The sequence below is a fragment of the Sinocyclocheilus rhinocerous genome, unplaced genomic scaffold (genome assembly GCF_001515625.1).
Source record: "Sinocyclocheilus rhinocerous isolate Xijiao unplaced genomic scaffold, SAMN03320098_v1.1 scaffold640, whole genome shotgun sequence".
NCBI classification, from domain to species: Eukaryota; Metazoa; Chordata; class Actinopteri; order Cypriniformes; family Cyprinidae; genus Sinocyclocheilus; species Sinocyclocheilus rhinocerous.
The window spans coordinates 90614-112349 of NW_015666536.1; the positions used below are offsets into that span (position 1 = coordinate 90614).

The following is a 21736-nucleotide window of genomic DNA, read 5'->3' on the forward strand; positions in this document are numbered from 1 at the left end:
ATAAAACGAATGCAAGCAAATACTGAATGTAAACCAAGTTTAAAATGGTGCTGAAAAGGCATTCAACAAGATTTTATACCCTTATTTTTACAGTAGGCTATATACACATGAATTGATATTGCATCGAGATCGAAACCCCACATGAAAACAACCACAATTTATGACAAAAAACTTTAATCTGTTGATTTCCCAGGTTACATGATAATTATCAATAATAATAAATGTCTTGGTTACATGTGTTACACTTTAAAACAGCCATTAGAATACATATTAGCTTTCCGCTCCATGGTTCTGTCCTTGTTTGTTTCCAAACAGCTCGTCTGACACTCTTCCTAAGATCCAGGAGAGTCAATACAAGCTGCTATTTCATCTTGACCCACATTTATTTTGTTTTTTTTAAAGTTCAGCGGTCAAATGACCATAAACACCCTGTTATTGGAATAAAATCGACCACTATCCCATAGTTTGACATCTAGCACCAGAGTGACTTGATTTAACAGAGTTTAACAGAGACATTCTCTCTGTACCACATATCATCAGCTGCAATATCAACACTGAAATGCTACATTTAAATGTTGTGAAATAGATTTTTTGGTGGTACTCTAGCCTGTGTGAAATTACTTAGCGATCATACTTGTTTTTTGTCCTCTTTTATTGGAAAAGCACATGGGAATGGAGTTTATTTTGAGAGTTGTGTAGTGAGTGCACATAATCCACAGTCATGGTTTGCATCAGAACCAGTTAGAATAGTTTTCAGTGCCCTTGAAATCACATAAAACACAAAATTATTATCTAAACAAGCTACAGTGGTAATACTTGAGAACATAAAAAAGACAAACATAAGGAACAAAAATATCTTGCTGATTAGGATGTGTTAATTTGTAAGTAGTAATAAAAAAACAAAAACATTTTAACATAACATCAGAGGACTAAATGCTTGAATTAACAATTTACAAACCAGTTCATAAGTTACATCATATAGCTTTGAGTTAGACATCATGCTGAGGTGTGTGCAAGAATATGCTGTATGTTAGAGAGGTTATAGCACTGACATCCAGTCAAGAGCTCACAAACATGAGAACGCTTCTTCCACACTGTGAATTCTAGCGAAATGAGCTGCGTTTTTATGTGCAGATAAGCTCCCGTCTGAGCATTCCAGAGGTTTTAAAATTACGTGCATGTCACGACACAATGGAACAAAGTGAGCACACATTTGTGTGTCCGTCACTTTGTTTCTGTAGCTGACAATAGTGAGATGTTGTAAAGGTCTAAAGAAGGTCGGGCAAGTGGCAGTAGACCGAGTCAAGCAGCGTCTGGCTTGCTTCTTGACTTTTCACTCCTGCAATCTCGAACAAGCGGTCCAGCTTGTCCTCTGCCATCGGGATCTCCTCAATAACATGGAGCTCCTCAGGGTTGAGAATGTGCAACATATCGTCGAAGATGGGCTGCAGTTCACAGGGGTCCAGACGCACCTGCCGCAGCACTGTGTCCTTTTTCTCTGTGGGAGAGAAGATTGAGCGTCGCCATTAATAAAATAAATTCTTAAGGAATTATTATTCATGATATTCTTTGAATAAATACTAAAAGAAAAGTGCAAATTTAAAAGAAAAATGTCATATTTAATAGGAGATGGTGTGATGAAAAATCAGCTCAAGAAGAAAAAGTAACATTGTATATTATAAATGGTTGAACATAAAGCATCCACAAGGGGGCAATATATTTGCTTTTACCATATTAAAAGTGCAAAGACTAATTTAAATTATTTCATACAAAAAATATAAAAAACAAATAATAAATATTAAAAATATTTTAAAATAAAACATTTATCAATCTATCCACACAAACACACACATACTCGCATGTTTATTGTTATGTTATTTCAAAATTTTAATTTAAATTGAATTTCAATTTTAATTATGAGAACGGAATAAAATAAGACTAAATATTTCAAAATAAAAAATTGAAAAATATTTAAATATCCACACACTCACATATTATACACACACACACACACACACACACACACACGTTTGCATATATGCATGTTTATTGTTATGTATTGTTATTTAAAGATTTTACTAATATGAATTAAAATTGCTAAATTGCATTTAATAGGGTGATTTAAATTGAATTTTTGAAATGATTGAACACAATGCAGGAGCATAAAGCATCCACAAGGGGGTGATATATTGTAAGCTATTACTACAATACCTTTCACCACACACGAAAGATGCAAAAGATGATTCAATTTTAATTTAATTACACGTTCATTCATTGAAATTGTTAAATGAGAAGAGAATAAAATATGACTAAATATGAATGAAAAGTAAAACATGAATGAAAAGGGTTACATTTCTTATGATTTAAATTGTTTGCATATTTCAAATGGTTCAAAATGTATTCTTTAATTTCAGAATTCAATTCAGAATTCAGAATGACAAATTACATTATATTTAAATTGTATGATATTTTCATTTAAAGTGCTATATTATTACAAACACATTTAAAATATAATAATAATAATAATAAATATTGTATTTTTTTTTTATAGAATTATAGGTTTATTACTACTAACTTTGTCATCGGTGTGTTTTTCTTTCTGTTTATCCATGTGTGCTTACCTTTGGTTATGAAAGAGCCTGTCCGGCTGAGGGCAGAGTCCTTGCTGGAAGTGGAGTCACAGCGCAGCAGTGGCTCTGATTCGTCGGTGAAGAATCCTTTGGTGCGCTCCATGGGGGACTGCTCCACCACCACACCGGGCGACTCGAAAGGCTTATGGCTGGGGCTCAGACAATGGCTTACATTCACAGCCGTCAGTAGTTTGTTCAGGTCAACCTGCGGCAAAAGAGGTGTCACAGTATATGTTAATGACAGTGATGAGAACATCATTCTGGCACACATTTCTTTCGAGATTCTTTTTCATGCCGTTCTGAACCCACAAGTGTATCCTGTCAGGACAAACAAAGTTTTCTTGGAACAACTATTATGTGAGTAATGGGTTTGAAAGAATGAGGGTCTTTGCTGATAGACAGCGATGACTGTATTAATGTGTGGGCACTACAAGTGTATCTCTATGTGCTCATGGCCCGGATCAGCACAAAGGGTTCAACCTTCGTAGCCCTGGACCACCCACATGAGTAATTTCCCTGTTGCCCTTTGCGTCAGGGGAGGACAGATGAAAAAGATCCAGTACAGTCAGAAATTCACTGCCCACAGAGCCCATGGCCTGTGTTACGGTCACAAAACCCCCTGTCTGTGCGCAAAGCATACTTGTTATGCCAACGTGTTGGAACATTAATGGTGCATTTCCGAGAACGAGTCACTTCACAGGAAGTCGTTACAGTCCAGATTTTATTACCACAGTCTGGTACTGTTCTTAAGTCTGTATTGCATACTAAAGGCAAATATGGGCACCATTTTAGCAAGCTATGCATTTTAAGTGACCTTATCCACAAAACATGCCCAGTATAATCCATATGCAGGCCCAATTGTAGCCCCTTATTCCCTTTATTCTATCGATCCAATTTTATATATAAATTCAAAATAAATTCCCATCATTACAATAACATTACACCAACAATCTTTCAGTTTAATATTTGACAAAAAAATAAAAAAAATCTAATCAATTTAAAAAATCTAATAATAAAATGTATAAATTATTTATTTATTTTTATTTTCATATCAGCATCAAGACTGTAATCATGCTAAAAAAAAGATATAAATATAATATAATATATAATAAGTAACAGCATAACATTACAACAACAATCTTTCAGTTTAATATTTAACAAAAATTCAACAATTTAAAATGTTAAATAAAAACTTTGCTTAGTAACAAAGACAGTAAAATATGTGTAATACTCATATTGGTGACTCTTCAACTGTAGAAAAAAAAAAATAATAATAATAATATATATATATATGTATGTATGTGTAAGTGTTGAGTGACCTATGACATCATGTGTACATAGTTTGATCATGTCTAGTTTCAAAACAACAGAAGAAGAATTTTTCCTTTATAAGAGGGTTATCTGAAAAGTTATTTGATTGTAGTGTAGCTAAAATCAATATCAAATAGACTTGGCGATCCCTAAGAAAGCTCTGGTGACTCCCAGATTGGGAAATCCTGACATAAGCTATTCAAGGTAGCCTATAATAGCCTGGGCAGGTATTCGAACTTCAGAAGTAGAACATCCAAATTATAGGACAGACGGAAACCACTCCATTTCCGGGAAAGTTTCCCTTGGAATCAGCAGTGAATAATCAATGCCACATAGAAAAGCAGGCCATTACTCTGAGTGGCATAGCGAGAGATCATATTTAGTCATTTATTAGTCACCCCACACAGAGAAAAACAGCTCTGAACTCAAAGGCACCATCGATAAAATGGCAACACAAGAGGTCGAGTGAGTTAATATAGGAGTATAATGGCGCATTACAGACCACAGACATTTCTCTGTCCTTACATTGTTTGTGCTATTTGCAAAAGTACATCAAACAGTTCCAGAAAATCTGGTATTTTCATTGAACAGTTAGTTAACTGTCCAAATTCAATACAGTAAATTTATGCAATGATGTGATTAATGTGTTTATGAATTTACCTTTGACTTTAGAAATCTTGTATTTTGGCACACAGCAGCAGTAAGAACTAAGCTAACAGATAAGGCCACTCCACCCTATCCATGCATTAGTGCTGAAAGGAAGGAAGTAAGTGTGCCGCAGCACATGCAAGATACAAAAATAGCCACTTTTTACAAGGGAAGCCAGAATGAGTGCCAAATGCAAAAGATTTTTGCCCCCAAAAAAGAGCAAAAAGGGAAGATTTTTGGCAGTGTGCCATTATATATATATATATATATATATTTAAATGTGCCTCATTTTTATAAAACTAATTACATATATTTATACACATCTTGTGTAAAATAAAGGTTTTACCTAATTTCGGGTACATTGACGTGTACACATTGCCAACACTAAACTGTACTATAAAATATAAACTACCATTCAAAAAGATTGGAGTCAGTAGATTTTTTTATATTTTTGAAACAAGTATTTTATGCTCACCAAGGTTGCATTTATTTGATCAAAAATACAGTAAAAACTGTAATATTGTGAAATATTATTACAATTGAAACTTTTTTTTTGGATGAACAGAACAGATTATTTGATGAATAGAAAGTGTAAATGAACAGCATTTATTTCCAAAATAAATTTTTGTAATAATGTAAGTCTTTACTGTCACTTTTGATCAATTGAATGCATCCTTGCTGAATAATAGTATTCATTTCTTTCAAAAACCCCAAACCTTTGAATGGTAGAATATATGTACACATAGCCAGAGCCCATATCATTTGTATTAAAACTGACTAATACAAAGAGGCTAGATAGAGGCTTCCCTATCTAGGGTCCAGTGTCAACGAAACTAACAATCGCATTATTCTAACCACAGAGTCTACTGTTCATGCATGTCACAGGAAGAAGGATGGGCGTATACCCAAATATCTTCTCTATCCACATTCAGCAGACAAGCTGTTGGCAAAAGTCTGAAAGCACAACATGGGAGCCGGCAGGAACACTGTGCCGTCACCCACCAGGACACAAGCCACAGATGTGGAACGTGTGTCACTCCCACACTGATCTTATTAGCCGCAGCTAACACTGCTCCAGACTCAACAAGACCACCTACAGCACACAGCGTATGGTCCACATCTGACTATAGACAGCTTGCTAAGGGAACTTTCAACATTATGCATAAAAAAATATATAATTTCAAGAGGAAGAAAAGTTCCTTGTTTCTTCTTTATGGTTTGGAAAACCTGTCAAAATGCGGTATATAAATAGTAGCACAGGACAGTGCTGGTGGCAGCTTTCAGACGGCGTCTAAACGTTCTGGGGTTGCTTGGCCGGCGTCCATAACAAGTGGAGCACTGGGTGTGTTTATCCTCTGAGGCCCCTTATCTGAGGTTTACTTGCATGCTGAGTCTAAGTGGTATGACTTTGTATCCTTTGTAATTCATCAAAGTGCATGTCTTTCTATTTATAGGCAGTAAAAGAAACTAATAGCATGAATCCAGGAGAAAATCATAATGAATATGAAATTAAAAACTACAAGAGATCACACATTTGAAGAAATAACTCATTCTCCTTCCTTACTTTCTAGTCATTTGTAAACAAGGACAAGCATACATAAATCAAAATGTCCTAATGGTTTTGTGAAACATTTAATCTGATACTAATGTCTTTTTTCTTTCTTACTATGTGCAATTCATTCACCTGACACTGTGGCTGTGGAGCATGGGATACATGTGATTTGATCTAGAAACATGTGGCTCTGATGAATGCCGCTCGGTCTATGATAATGATGTTTTATCCTCTTTGCTAAACTATTTTAATTCAGCATTGCTAATTCAATATAAATTCTTGAAAGCACCATTATGTTTTTGCTCAGAGAAAGAGAAAATGCCCTGACCAGGCCCATTCTCACGTTCTATGGTTCACATCTTTTAAAGGGATGTTCGTCCCAAAAATAAAAGTCCTGTCATTATTTACTCACCCTCATGTTGTTAAAAAACTTGTATGACTTTCTTTCAGCAGTTGAATACAAAGGAGGATGGGAAAGAGAGGATTTTTGCTGTAGTATGCACAAAATAAAATAAAATAAAATAAAATTAATAGATTGCAAGGTTCCAAATAATAAGGTAGACATTTTGGGACCAATTGCTGGTTAGTAGTTGTTGATAAACTTATTTTTCCTATCATTAAAAATATATATATATATTTCACAATATTTAATATTTCACAAAATGAATCAGAGAAAATGGTCATGTTTCTTTTTCCATACAATGAAAGTTAATGGTGACCAGGTACTGTCAAGCATCAAGATTGTCAGTGACTAAAATTCTTCCTTTTTGCTGTTGTTTTCAAGCAATAAACATCAAATGAATTAGACAATTTAATCAAATAAAAATATTTTATATAGTTAAAAAAACAATACTTGTAAAACGTAAAAAAATTTTTTTTAAAATAAAATACAATAAAAAAAATCAAATCAAATCAAATAAAATAAAATACTATACCAAAAAAAAAAATGTATAGCAGGTTTCCAAATAATAAGGCTGCAATTTTTGCATAATTTAAACTACATTTCACTGGCAACGTTGGTTAGTTGTTATTGATAACTTAAATTTCCTGTAATTATATATATTTTTAGAATATTCAATGGTTTTAAAAAATCTTTTTTAATGTTCATTTATAGGTGAACTACTCATTTAAACATACAGATTTATAAACAAAACATGAGGACGTATGAAAAGAACAGGTGAACAGGATATGCTCTGCAGAAAGATGACTTTGCTCTACCTTCACAGACGTACGTTCAGTGAAAGTCAACTGGCAATTATGTGATTATGAGATGGCGTTGACAGGCAGACATATAAATAAGTTTTATCTCACTTTATCTTGGTCATATCAGTGGCATCGAAATTAGTCCAAAAGCCTTAACTTCACCATCTACCATGACCTTGAGACAAGGACAGAGTAAATAACGTGGTCTTTATAAAATCTGCACACAGGAAAGGCTTGAAACTCTAAAATGAAAGTTGATGACTGATCCTCCATCTCCGGCAGCCTGTCAGGCTTTTGTCATTAGTAATGCAGCTCAATGGGATGCAGCCAGGAGTCACGATGCACTCATGTGGTTTGTTTATGCTTCTGCACACGCATTATCCAAATAGAGAGTTATTAGACCTGGGGTGTGTGTGATGTGTAAGACTATATACACTAACATGACTACTTGATCCATTATTGTGGCTTGACTAATACAGTAGCTTGTGGCTTAACCATGACAGAACAGGTTTGATGTTTGCTAATAAACAATACAAACACTTCGACTATATAGTGTAAACCATTTTTTTTTTTAATCATATTTTTTATTATTTTATTAAAAAAAACTATTTTTATTTATTTTATTTTTTATTAAAAAAAAAACCACAAACCCCCAAATATGATTACCCTCATGTCCTAAAATGTATTCCCATCCTAAAATTTAAAAGGCAGTCATATATTATTAAAGACCCAAGACCCAATTAACACTGCGATAAAATGAATAAGATAAATATGTGGAAAATATTTGCTAAATATTTAGTTCTACATAAAATGTACAGTAGTACTGTACTGTTTGATGCCTTATTTAAATCAAAATGTATTTATTTACATATCAATTTAATTATTTTGCTTATTTAGTTTATTTATTTACTGATTATTTATTTAACAAATAAGTAGAAAAATAAAAATGTATTTTACAAATTTATTTATTTTAGTCATATTTATTTAAATGTTAACTTTAATACATTTTTGTATTAAATACAGTAAATGTACAGTAAATACAGTACAATACAGTACAGTAAATACAGTCAATCTAATACAGTTTTGTTTATTTAGTTATTTATTATTTATTTTAATTAAATATCATAATTTATTATTCATTTTAATCCATTTGGTTTTATTTGAATTATTATTATTTTTTATTTTAACAAAATGTATTTGTTTATTTAGATTAATATATTTTGTATTATTTATTTATTTGAACATTTTTTTGCATTGCCAGGATCCCTGGCCTAATGGATGTCACCATGTTCCAGACACATGACCAGCTGAAAATGACAGCTGTAACTGAAAACATTTATTTTTGCAAAACATCATTCATCAACCTAAAACCTAGTCGCTCACCTGAGGATTGTCTTCCATGACACTACGTATCTTGTCCACCACGTCAATGCGGCGTTGGCGGTGAAGGGCATTGATCAGCTTTGCCAGGTTGGCGTCACTGTCACGTATGGTCCAGTGCTGCAGTGCAGCGTATGCCCTCTCGTGATCAGCTGAGTAGCCCTTGGAAAAGGCGGCCACCTCTCGCTCGCTGGCACTGGCCAGAGACTTATACATGTCAATCCACTGACTGCCAATCTGTGCTGCCACAAGCTTCAGGATGTCAACACCTAGAAAATGAGAGGAAAGCTCAATCATGTTTTTCTTCTGTAAACTGTAGTTTGAACCTCAACAAGTACAGTACAACACTCCCAAGGAATTACCTTTGACAACCTGTACTGATATATTACAGTGCAGCATGCCATATGTTGAAGTTTAGAGGCAGTATGTGTGTGGTTTTTTTTTTTATTAATACTTTTATTCAGCAAGGATGCATTGCACTGAAGACTGGAGTAATGACTGCTGAAAATTAATATTAAATTGTAATAATATTTCAAAACATTACTGTTTTTACTGTATTTTTGATCAAATAATTTTCCCCCCAAAATTATTTATACAAATCTTACCAACCCTAAACTTTTGAACGCTAGTGTATGCATTGCCTTTTGTGTCTGCTGTATCTAAAACCATACATGTCTCTTGAAAATGTAATGCAGTTAGCATGATGTGCTGTTGGCGTAATATAGTGTAGACACAGTAAGCGAATGGAATCATACAGTGCAGAAGAGCAGAACTCTAGGGTTACAGTACACCATGCTGCCCCATGGATAAGGTCATATGAACGTCCTAGATTGATTGCAGTGTTTATATACTTTGGTATAGAGTGACAGATGCTTCCTAGGGAATCCTTCTAAGAGTGAACCCCTGAAGCAAACCCAGGGAAACATGAGTGCAATGTAACTCATATTTAACTCACACTATACCCATATATGTGGCATATTTCCACTTGATACTTATTAGTGTTTGCTATTGATCATACATAGCGTGAGGGATCTGAATGTACCCCGAAGTATTAAACTTAAGCATGTGTTACTCATCTCACACCATTTGTGCTATAGGCTAGTCAAGAATGAGATCATTCGTAATATGTACAAAAAAACAACAACAATAAAACAGAATAAAATGCCCAAAAGCAATTAAATTACATTAGTTGTAAACAGAAAAACTGTAAAATGCAACAACTTAATTTTTTTTTTTAAGTATTAAAAATGTAAAATAGTAACACTGCAATATATTACAGACAGTTTCTGAAAACTCTGAAATTCTGAATTCTGAAGCTTGTTTTCTAAGAGACTATTGTCAAAGTACAAGAGAACCCAATGTGAAACAACACAGATCAATGAAATCCATGTTGAATTAGTCTCTACATGAGATAAACGTGACTGAGTTCAGCATAACAGGATGGTTGTAGGGGACAACTGCTGCTGGAAGGTATTAAAGCATCTATCTGTAAGCCAGATCTGTCTTGTTTGGGATCCATCTGTAGCAAATTCACTGGAGCTCTCTGGAGGATAGCGTGCCACAGACTGTACTGCGGATCTAAAAATGCCAAGGCCTGCGGGCTGCCCATCCTCTCGCCTGTTGTTTCCAGAGGTCGCTATACGGCATGACAGCGTGTTAAAGGAGGACAGGCTCTGTCTGAGTGATCTAGGCCAAAGTCGATGGGTCGCATGATGCTTTCCCTTGTCTATGACTGTACTGCGTGATGGACTTGGTTGCCCTAGTCCCGAAGGCAACTTTTATGAAATGCTGGGAAAACATGTGCAGCTACTATCTGAATGTACAGCATGCTTGCTTACAAATGTTTCCAGGCTTGTATGTGCTTCACTCAGCAAGTATAATGTTATTCTTAAACTCTTAAACTAATGTGACTTGAATTTTTGTTGTTATTTAATATTTAATATTATATAATATATTTGAATATTTGTCCAATTAGGTGTATACAGTAAATCTATCTATTAATATTGCATATAATATATTATATATACATAAAGGTACATATAAGACATACATAAGAGAGATATATATATAGAAAGAGAGAGAGAGAGGAAATGTATTATTAATATATTTCAATTAAGTGCTGTTAAGTGTTTCCACAAAAAATATTAAGCAGTACTACAGTTTTCAACATTGATAATAATAAGAAATGTTACCAAATCAGCATATTAAAACGTTATTCCATCACAGGACTAAATTACATTTTAATATATATATTAAACAGTTAATTCATAATATTACTGTTTTTACAGTATTTTTGATCAAATCAATGCAGCCTTGATGAGCATAAGAGTAACAACCCCAAATATTATTCAATAAATAATATATCTTTTATATTAAAATGTATTCAAATATTTAAATACGTGGATGAAACAGTCTGAAAATTTTATATCAAAATTATCACAGTTATCAATTAAATCATGTTATTGTTAAAATGTGCTGGAAATGTTCAAAAACTACATTGTAACAAATTATTTTATTATTCAGTTTTCTACTTAAAAAAAAATGACATTTAATTTAATGTTACTTGCCCTTTTTTGTGAAATTTACTAGCAATTTCTAAGTCAAAAAAGTTTCATTGTCAGTATTTCATTGTCACATGAGACATTTTCGTGACACATACTAGATGTAAGTGGCTGACCACTTGTGATCGGACCACCATATGCATCTTAATAACAGCTGTTCATAGCGTACATACAAAAGGCGTTATGTAAAAGCGGAGAAACACCTTATGGCTCATTTGCATGTACGAAGACAACAGCTTATCAACCACAGCCGTTTACAATAGAACAAAGCTTTAACGTCTTCATATGAGAATTCAAATGAGGTGGCAAACCAGCTGCAACAGGTCTAGGTTGGCTGCAAAACAAAGGAATCCTCAAAGGGAGTCAGGACTTCCCCCTTTTAGTGAGTCGCCGTGGTGGCTTTGCCGGAATGTCTCACGGCAACGCAGTCATCCCATGAATCCCTGACACCTCATACACTGTACCAGCCGCAGTAATTACAACTTCCCCATTAAAACAATGAAACCGTTCGCCTGATGAAGACCAGGGGAGGCTCACTAGCAAGGGGATCCTACAAGCTTCCCCCGAGTTTCTCTGACTCCTAAACAAAATGCTGGCAGAGTAGAGCTCACCCATGAAGTTCCTAATCGTCTCTTATAAAAGCCCTAGCCCACCCTGATTCTGGGCAGTGGGCTTTTATAGATAACACCTATTGCAGAGGTTGTTATATGAGGCGTACATGCGTGTGGTTCTACGTCTTTGATCTCCGCTATGCGTGCTTTGTTATACCTCCAATGAAAGAATTCATTATTTGTACGATCACTCCTTCATCTTTATATATGTTTCCCATGCGGCCCTTTATGGCCATTATTTCACTAATGTAGTAAACGGACACACATGCACTTCAATTACACACCTTGAATGCATTAGGGAAATGTTTTGTGTTGTGTTCGCGGTGGCAACCGGCTGTGTAAAGGTACCTATGCTTTCTAACATGAATCGAGGAGGCTCTACTATCTCAGTTTAACACAAACGTTCTGCGTATAATAAATTCTTTGCTTGCCAAAGTCAATAAACAATGAAACTGTTCATGTTTAGGAGTGCAAGGGAGAAAAACACCACAGTGAAAAAAAAAAGCTCAAGTGGATTTGTGTACTTGTTGGAAGTGTTTAACTTTTTTATTTTTATTTTTTTTACATTTTATTATCATGAGCAGGTCATTGATTCTCCCTTTCCTTGATATTCCACTATTTTCAAGGGCAACTAACAATAAAATATCATAAATCTACTCTGTTGAAAAGAAAGTAGTGTTGTATTTTACTCATATAAATATTAATAATAAATAATAGCAATGTCTAATTAATAGCAACTGTTTGGAGTCCAGAAAGCTGTAAAAAATTACATTAAAAAAGTTATATTTTCATCATTTCAATTCAAATCTAGTACCTTTGTTTGGGGTATATTTTTGGTGGCTAGGGTGTTAAGGTGCGGTCAAATTTATTGTTTTGTGGGTGTAATCCATTCATTTTAATAGGAATCCAATGGATTGGGAACTTTTCATGAGGACAAAAGGTTTTCCCACACAGATTTCGTATCGGGTTCAGCTGGTCATGAACATTGTCTGCGTTGACTAACAGAAAGCTGTTTGGTTTGAAAGTGACTTCTCTGTGAACTGTAATTCCTACTTCACTACACTATTGACAACTAGGGATGTCAAAATGACTGAAAAACTAAATTCGAAATTTTTACTTAAATATTATCAAAATTCGAATTATATTAGAATTTAAAAGGCATAATTTCAGTTAGGGGGAAAAAAAGCTTTTGGCTTCTCTCTTGAAGCCACAAGAGGCAGATCGAGCAAAATATTATGCACGTTTCTTCAAAGAGTAAAAAAATAACACGACTATCTTTGAAAAAAGTGCATAATGTTTAAAATAATATTTATAAACCATATATAATTAATAAAGTTGCTTAAACAATTAGAAAAAAACAGCACCATGCATGTATGTATAGTTTAATACAATGGACCGAAAACCAATCACAAAGAGTAGGCTACTTTCTTCATTTAAAAACATGTCGTCGTCGCATTTCGTGCACCACTGATAAGGCTGCCTGACGCACGAAATGCGACGACGAGGTTTTATTTTTTTTAATTCGACGAATATTCGAAATTCTAATTTATTTTTTGACAACCCTATTGACAACAGACAATTTTTGCACATGACATTTTGTTAATGTGTCCACACCTTTTTGGGTGGTTGCTAGGTGGTTTCTTAATAGCCTAATGTCAAAATAGCCCAGCCGAAAGTCTCTATTATATTACATTTCCATTTGTGAGTGTAAGACATATTTTCACTCATTTTATTATTCATTTTGTCATAAATTGTAAATCTGAATGCTTGTACCTCTCCTCAGCAAACCACACAATTTAAAATACCAGTCACACCTGTAGCACAAACAGTGTGGAATGAATTACATACCCAATACTTATGGTTAGGTGTTTGCTCAAGTGTGAGGTTCCAGCACAATATACAGCGGCACCCTGAATTCAGACACCTCCCATGATACATAAGCAAGTCTCTCCAGGCCATGTCTGCTGATAAACTCCTCTAGCTCTCAAACCACAAAGAACTGGAATAATCTGGTTCCAACTGCTCAAGTACAGTCAGACACACACAGGCGGATATCTGAGGCTAACATAAGCCGGTGCCCATCGCCACAGTCCTGATTAAACAAGCAGCCTCTGATGCATAGTAACAACAAGGGTATAGGGCAGAGAGTGTGAAATAATTAATAAAAGAGAAACTCCAGAGATGTAAACCAAAGGCTGCAAGGTGCAGAATGAGAAACAGAAGGAGATCAGGTTCTGTATGAGCGTGTGACTGACAGGAAACGAGAGAGGTGATCTTGATGTTGAACTGTTGAAGTTCTCAATACGATACACACTGGTGTGATGACAGATCCACAGATGCTCTAGTGCATTGGAATTTCACTGTGCCACTTTTCAGATTGCAAAGTGTTGGGTGTGAGTGTCTGGCATCCACCAGAGCATATAGTCATTAACACTTTTTCATAAATCAATAAATGGCATTCGTTAATCTAGTTCTAGGTGAAGCGTGTAAAGTCTGCACAAGTTTCCCTATTTGAGGACACTCTGCCTGCCTGCCATTGGTCAGCCAAACAGGTAGTCATGCATCATAATCGCACCATTGGTTGAATCATTGTTGCAAAGCTGGGCTGGTCGGGATTCTCAAACAAACAGAGTCATGTTTTGAAACCACCAGTGTTTACAATTTTCTGGGAAAATCAACCTACGAATGATTTACTTACAGATAAGCTGGGATAGGAGAAAGTATTTTAACATAGAAAAAATACACACTTCACCTTTAATCAAGTTATTTGGTTGAATAACTTTAGTGTAAAGTTGAATTTACATTAGCATTTATAAGAATGATATAAATGTCAACATTTTTATCTCTTCAAACTTCTTCACACATAGACTGAATTAACATAATATTTTTTTTTTTTAATTGGAGTTTAAGTTGATTTTTCTAATTGTTTGGAATGGTCATTTTAATCATTATTTTGACACACAATTTGCCAAAAATGGCAACAAATGATAAAAATAATGAGAAATTACCAAATAAATAAATTAAAAAAAAAATAGAAATCAGACTTATCAATCTAATTTGTGATGGAGCCCCTAAGAGGACATTGTGATGGGAAAAAAATTTGAGATGGAAGGAAAAATTATATTTTAGTGCTATGTTCTCTTGCCTAAGTATTGTGTTCCCCTGAGCGCTCTCTTGCAAAACATTTGCTTTCTCTTGCAAAACTGTTGCGTTCCCTCAAGAAACTTTGAGTTTGCTCGCAAAAGCACTGAAATATAGTTTTTGCTCCCATCTCATATTATTTCCATCTAGGGATGGAACGATTACCGGTTTCATGATAAATCACGATAAAATGCCCTGACGGTTAGTATTATCGTTTAAAATTTAATTATCATCAAAACCGTGTTTGATTATCGCGATTTTGAAAACTTGCGGTAAATCCTGTCCAGCCAGCATTAGTCTGACGCAGAAGCAGCACGCAATGTTGTTGTTGTTGTTGTTTGCACGAGACGAAATGGCGGAAGGCAGTGACAGCGCTCGGGAGATTTTTCAGCCCATCACAAAAGTTTTGTGCGCAAACACAAAACACTGAAATATAACTATAAAAATACAAAAATTTTACTCACCCTGTCCATTTGAGTAGTAGATCCACCTCTCCTTGGTCTGCGCTGGAGAGCTGGGCTTCTTGTGGATGGCTTTCTCCATGATGCTGCTGGGATCCTGTCTGGGACCCTTCTTCAGCACCCGCGAACTGCGCTTTACGCTGCACACCACGATCACTACCAGCACCAGTAGAAGCAGCAGGACTATCATCCAAGGCAGGTGCTCATTGATGTCAAAGTGCTTGTGCGTGCTAGGCCTCGGCGCACCCCTGCGGATGGGCCGGTAGCCCAAACCTTGAGCCTTGCCCTCAGACAGAGTTTCCATGGCCTGTTGGTTGGCAAGCTGGGGGTCTCGTGATAAGGAAAGCTTGTTTTGCAATTTAGGGAAGTCCTGAGTTGCAGCGATTAAGAGTCCGCCATCCTCATCACTAGACTTGGAGGAAGATGTGGTTGTGGGAATGTCATCAGCGTTGAGGGCCGCATCTGTGCTACTGAGGACCGGCCCTGCTACATCCTGAATCTCTGCAGCTGGTGAAACTGCAGTGCTTGCTGTGTGCAGAGTGGATCATATAATTGCAGACAAAAACAGAGAGACAGAGAGAGAGAATTAAATACAGTCCTAAAGATGAGCTTAACCTAGACAACAAAACAGAAGGCAGAGTATCTAAAACTTTAATCCAGCATCAAGCTGGCATGTGTTGATAGCAAAGTGGAGCTGTGCTGCTCAGCCAACATAATCTCACATGGATTTCTCATCTTAACTGTTCAGATTTGACCCCAAGAAACTAAAGTCAATGCAAACTGAGGAATCAGAAATAGTTTTCTTCTGAAAATAAGAAATAAGACTGAAGAAATAAGTTTGGGGTCAGTAAGTGTTTTTTTTTTTTTTTAAGAAATGAACACTTATTAGCAAAGATGCCTTAAATTAATCAAAATCGACAATAAAAACATTTGTTACAAAGGACTTCTATTTCAAATAAATGAGACTCTCTATCCATAAAAGGTGTATCATAGCTTCCACAAAAATATGAAGAAGCACAACTGTTTTCAACATTGATAATAATAAGAAATGTTTCTTGAGCACCAAATCAGCATATTAGAATGATTTCTGAAGGACGTTGTGACACTGAAGACTGGAGTAATGATGCTGAAAATTCAGCTTTGCCGTCATAAATTATAACTTACATTTTACACTGTTACACCATTATTTTAAACTTATTTCAAATATTTTACAATATTACTTATACAATACACAAACACAATATATATATTTTTTTTTTCAATCAAAAAACAATTATGCAGTCTTGTTGAGCACAAGAGTCTTCTTTTGAAAAACATTAAAATAATCTTACCAAGCATAAAACTCTTAAACGGTGTGTGTAAATTAAAAGGCGTTAAATAATTTTCATGCATTTATTATTATCATTATTATTATTATTGCTATTATTAATAATAATAATAATATAATTATAATTATTATTATTATTTAAACAGTAAGCTATAAAAACAAGTTGGAAATTTTTAAAAGCTATTGCTCATAAACAGCTACATCTGTACAGGCCTAAAAAGAGTCCTCTAAAGAACATACACAAAAGCATCACATTCATCCACTGCTTTATTTAAACACCAAATTAGGGAAGTTGATGAAGGAGTTGAGCAATCATGTTGAAAAGGGGGAGCCGTTAGTAACAACAGAACCGATGGATTAAAGCACTTGTACAACACACCAGGAGAATATAACTCTACCAAGGAAAGAAAACAAATTTCTATCTATCTATCTATCTATCTATCTATCTGTCTATCTGTCTGTCTGTCTATCTATCTACCGTCAATGCGTCTAGTTAACTAAGTGTACTCTATTCAGTAAGGAATAGCTCTACACTGAGCTTCTTCACTCTCACCTCTGTATGCTGACTCAGTGCTGGAAACCGTGGAAACGGAGGCCTCTCCAAGTAGGACATAGACCGAACTGGCTGGAGTTGGCCCACACACACTATCTGTCTCTTCTGTGCCTTTGATCAGCAGTGTTAAGCCCAGAGACGAGCAAACTGTGTGAGATCGGCACCTCAGAACATCTGATGCCACATCAGAGAAGGTGCCACGCTGACATGACCGGCAGCGCACATCCTCTGTCTCACTCCCTCGCTTTCGGACGCCCCACCCCGGTGGACATAATGTGTACCGTTGACACTTTCCACCCTGGGAGAAGCTGCCTGGCGGACACATGCACAACCGATCGGTGGTGGACGTGCAGGGAGTTTTCTCGACAAATGGGGCTTGGCAGCGTCTCTGACAGCGGTGGCACTGCTGAACACCGTTCTCACCCCGGGTGAAGGTGCCGTCTGGACAGGGGCTGCATTCCCGTACACTGGCCTCTGTGCAGTGGGAGGACACGTAGGTGCCCGCCGGACACTTGTCGCACACCAGCTTGTTACCAGTGGTGGGGTCGATGTGATGGTAGTGTCGAGGAGACAAGGGCTTCTCTGTGGTCGGGCTGGGGGTCAGTGTGTGGGTTAAGACGTCACTGACCGCAGTGATCAGCAGCTAACAGCAATGAAAGAACAACAAGAAGACTGTTATGCAATGACAATACAAACAATCAAAATACACACTAAATGTCTATTTAGCATGAATGACCACTGCGTCATCGGTTTGTATTGTAAGAAGAGTCAACAATATAATGATAAAGAAAACCACTGATGCTAGAAAGGAATCAAGTTCTTTCATTTGTTTGATGGCTACATACTCGTGTCTTTTCAACAACTACAAGACAAGTTTGGCATTTCAAATGACATAATCACCCGTGGAAGAGTCACTAATTCAAGAAAATGAGCCATCAGTCATTTAAAGCGGTGATGAAATTGTTCACTGACAAGCTGCGCAAAACCACAATCATATTTTGCGCATGTTTTGTGCAGCTTGTCAGTGAACAACGGCTCTGTTTAGTAAATGCTGCTCCACGTGAAAGCACGCACGTGATGGAGATTTACCGCTGATTACAGAACCGGCTTTACTGACGAGATGCGCATAAAATATCGTGCGATATTTATCGTGCAGCCCTAGATGAAATGGAAGTAGCGACAGTTGTTTTCTTCCATGTTGTGACGTACATCCGAGTAAAATGAATTATTGGAAAAAAATGCAGGGTGGGGCAGGTTTATGTGGACAAAATAAGAGAATTCTGTCATTTCACAGGAAAGTCAAGGTAAGAAAAAAAAAAAAGAAACATGAATGGATGAATGAACCTATTTAGAAAATAGATTAATTTCCATTTCATGCCAACTTTAAGCATTATCACTGCATTTAGGAAAATTTAGAAGTGTGATCACTGAAATTGAAGATTGTGCAAACCATTTTATTTGAAATAAGAAAGAAAACACTGTTTAAAATTGTTCATCATCTCCATTGTATCTTGGTCTTATTAAAATAAGGCACTATATAAATAAATAAATTAGACTCTATATTTGGCTGCACTATTTGTAAAGACCCATTCACCTTTCTCAAAAGTTGCTTTGTCAAAAATGTATTTTACTTAAGGACAAATGCATTTGTTTTATTTGGACTAACATATTTTTTCTTTGGAACAATACTCCTTTCAATTCATTATTGAAGGATATGGGAATAAAAAACAAAATCAAATTTCAAAGTCTCCTTTTTTCAATTTCATCAGATACCACTAAAAAACTGCAAAGTTTCACCACTCTGCAGCGAAAAACACTGATTTGCACTGTCCAAGATGAGTGTGAAGCTTTGTTTTTGTTGAGTTCAACTATAGTCTGTAAATGAACATTATTATTATTACAATTGTTTCAATGTGTGTATTTACTTTTAGCAAATAAATAGGCTATTCATTGATAAAACAACAGTATGCTTATGCTGTACCAAAAAATCTCTTATTGGGCTTAAAAAATTTGATTGGTTATATCGAAAAAGAGAAACATGGAACATCACCACAACCATTACTGTAAGGTAATGAGCATTTTGAAAAAATCCCAAAGAGCACATTGATATAATATGGAGCAGATGACCTCAAGAACATTAGATTGTGACATCAAAATGCACTGGCATTGGATCAACAAGCATAATCTTTAGCCAGCTATGTGAGCAGAAACGTAAGCAACTCATATTTCCTCTCTAAAACACTATTCTGCATAATATTTACACAGTCTGCAACAAATCACCCATGCAAAAACACTTTACAGACCAACAACAGGGAACCCTGGAATGCGTTGACAGCACTCTCACAGTCCGGTGACCTTCAGAATAACTTTTAATGACAAGAAGCCTGTAAGCACAGCCGCTCTAACGTTACTACACCTTGAACGTGCCTCATTGAAAGCCAAATTCCGATCATAACAGTCTCCCTCTTTCCTCCGGCACATCCAGCAAAGTTGACTGCACAGCATGTTAACTGCACCTAATATTCTTTATGATGCTAGCCCACATTTTAATTTCGCACCTAAATGGGGCTTTGGCCACGACAGGCATCTTGGGCTTGGTACAAAAGTCGTCACCAAAAAATATGATGCTGGAAAGCACGGCACACAAGGGCCTCGCTGCATCATCAGTTTCGAAACACAAAGTTCTATTAACTGCTGATCATGAATCCCCTGGAGTTTTATTACAGTTCCTCAACAACAGACCGCACAGAAGACAAGTATAAAAGCGCAGGAGACTAATTTCCTTGCTATTACGGGGAGGGCTGAATCAAAACAAACATGACATTAATATTCTCCAGCAAACACATACTGACATCGCTGGGAAGCGCGGGACGATGCCAGAGCGCTTGGGCTCGGATGCACGTGTTGCTCTTCGTGAGGTGATGGGGATTGTTTTAGGAGGACAGACTGAACATGAATAGCGATTAGACAAAGCTGTGCTTTCCCAGCGGCCTTAGCTCTCGAAGAGGGCCAGCAGCGAGCTAACAGACAAGGGTTTGAAGTAGGGCAGCGAGGGGGACAACAGCAACTTCACTGATGACAGGACAATGTCTGTATGCTTAGTGTGCTACTAAAGCAAAAACAAACAAAAAAAGAGTTCACTGTTGTCTCACAAGTCGGTTTTTCTTTCAACCGGCTCCGGAAAGAGGAACGGACAACCTAAGATAAGAGGAACACTTTTTCACGCATCCTTGCTTTCGATAACCACAAGAAGGGACGTTACGTACAAAACAGTAAGACATGTTACAACTCCACCTTCACATCCCACCCTAAATAGTGTCTAGGTTAAAAGGGCACTTGTACGAAACCTAATTTGGACAATTTCATGAATGCTTATATAAATATGACTTATTATGAGAGTGTATTCACATTCTTGTCATCCATGTCTGTGTAATGTCTCGACATTCGGAAATATGCAGTTCTGGCACCAATTCAAAATAAACCCTTAGCTGTGACTTTCAAAGTGCCACTTTCATAGAAACACATACAAAAAATATTAATTCTAAGTGGTAAGCCATATATATTATTACCCAGAACAAGGCCATGTGAAACAACAAAAGCCTGTTAAACTTAATTAAGAGTAAGGCTTACTCTTATTTTCTGTTTCTTAGAAAACAGATATTAACCATAAAGCCTACTGTATTTAACGCATTAATTTCTAAAGCCTCTAAATTGTTAATATGATCGAACTTTGCTGAAAAAAGTGTTGTACACAATCTACTACATGCCTTTTGTCATCTGTTAGAAAGTTTATACTTTTTTTTAGCAAGTAAAAGGCATTTTAGAATAATTCTAAAAACGTCCCCCTTCAAGTTGTGGTACATGTGTCTTTTTGCTGTAAAATCTTTACAGATTTTTATTAAGTAAACATAAGAATAACTTCTTAATATTTCAAGATGAACATTTACTGGACTGAAGCAACTGATTATCCATTTTTAGAAAAATCGCTAAAATGTAAGTATCAAACATGATACAACAATCTTTATTGCAATAAGACATAACTGAGAGATATAACTGTAGATTGGCATCTGATATTTATATGCATTTTACATTTTACAAGTAGTCTGTTATACCGTCATAAAGATACCATTGATTTACATTACAAGCTATTAGGATTTCATTGTACTTTTGGCAATATCAACTTCTACACCAAATTGGACAATTTTGCTCAATTTGGTGCTTCTGAATAAAACTGATATGCTTTTGAGTATGAGCTCCATATTCTCACTATATGAGCAATAAAAGCCTGATGTATTAAATATGATACAAAACATAAAACGCATTTTTTTAAATTTATATATATATATATATATATATAT

General features: G+C 35.8%; 1 protein-coding gene across 1 annotated transcript in view; it reads right to left on the bottom strand.

The window, feature by feature from the left end:
• Positions 1–157: 157 nt before the first annotated feature.
• Positions 158–21736, bottom strand: part of LOC107732538 (tumor necrosis factor receptor superfamily member 21-like) — a 26183-nt gene continuing 4604 nt past the window's right edge. Inside the window, exons 2-6 of the mRNA XM_016543898.1 lie at positions 17379–18021; positions 15502–16026; positions 8728–8993; positions 2622–2835; positions 158–1498 (exon numbers count right to left, since the gene is read on the bottom strand). Of these exons, the coding sequence (XP_016399384.1) occupies positions 1269–1498; positions 2622–2835; positions 8728–8993; positions 15502–16026; positions 17379–18021 (1878 nt within the window). The 3' untranslated portion in view covers positions 158–1268. The remainder of the gene's footprint in view (positions 1499–2621; positions 2836–8727; positions 8994–15501; positions 16027–17378; positions 18022–21736) is intronic.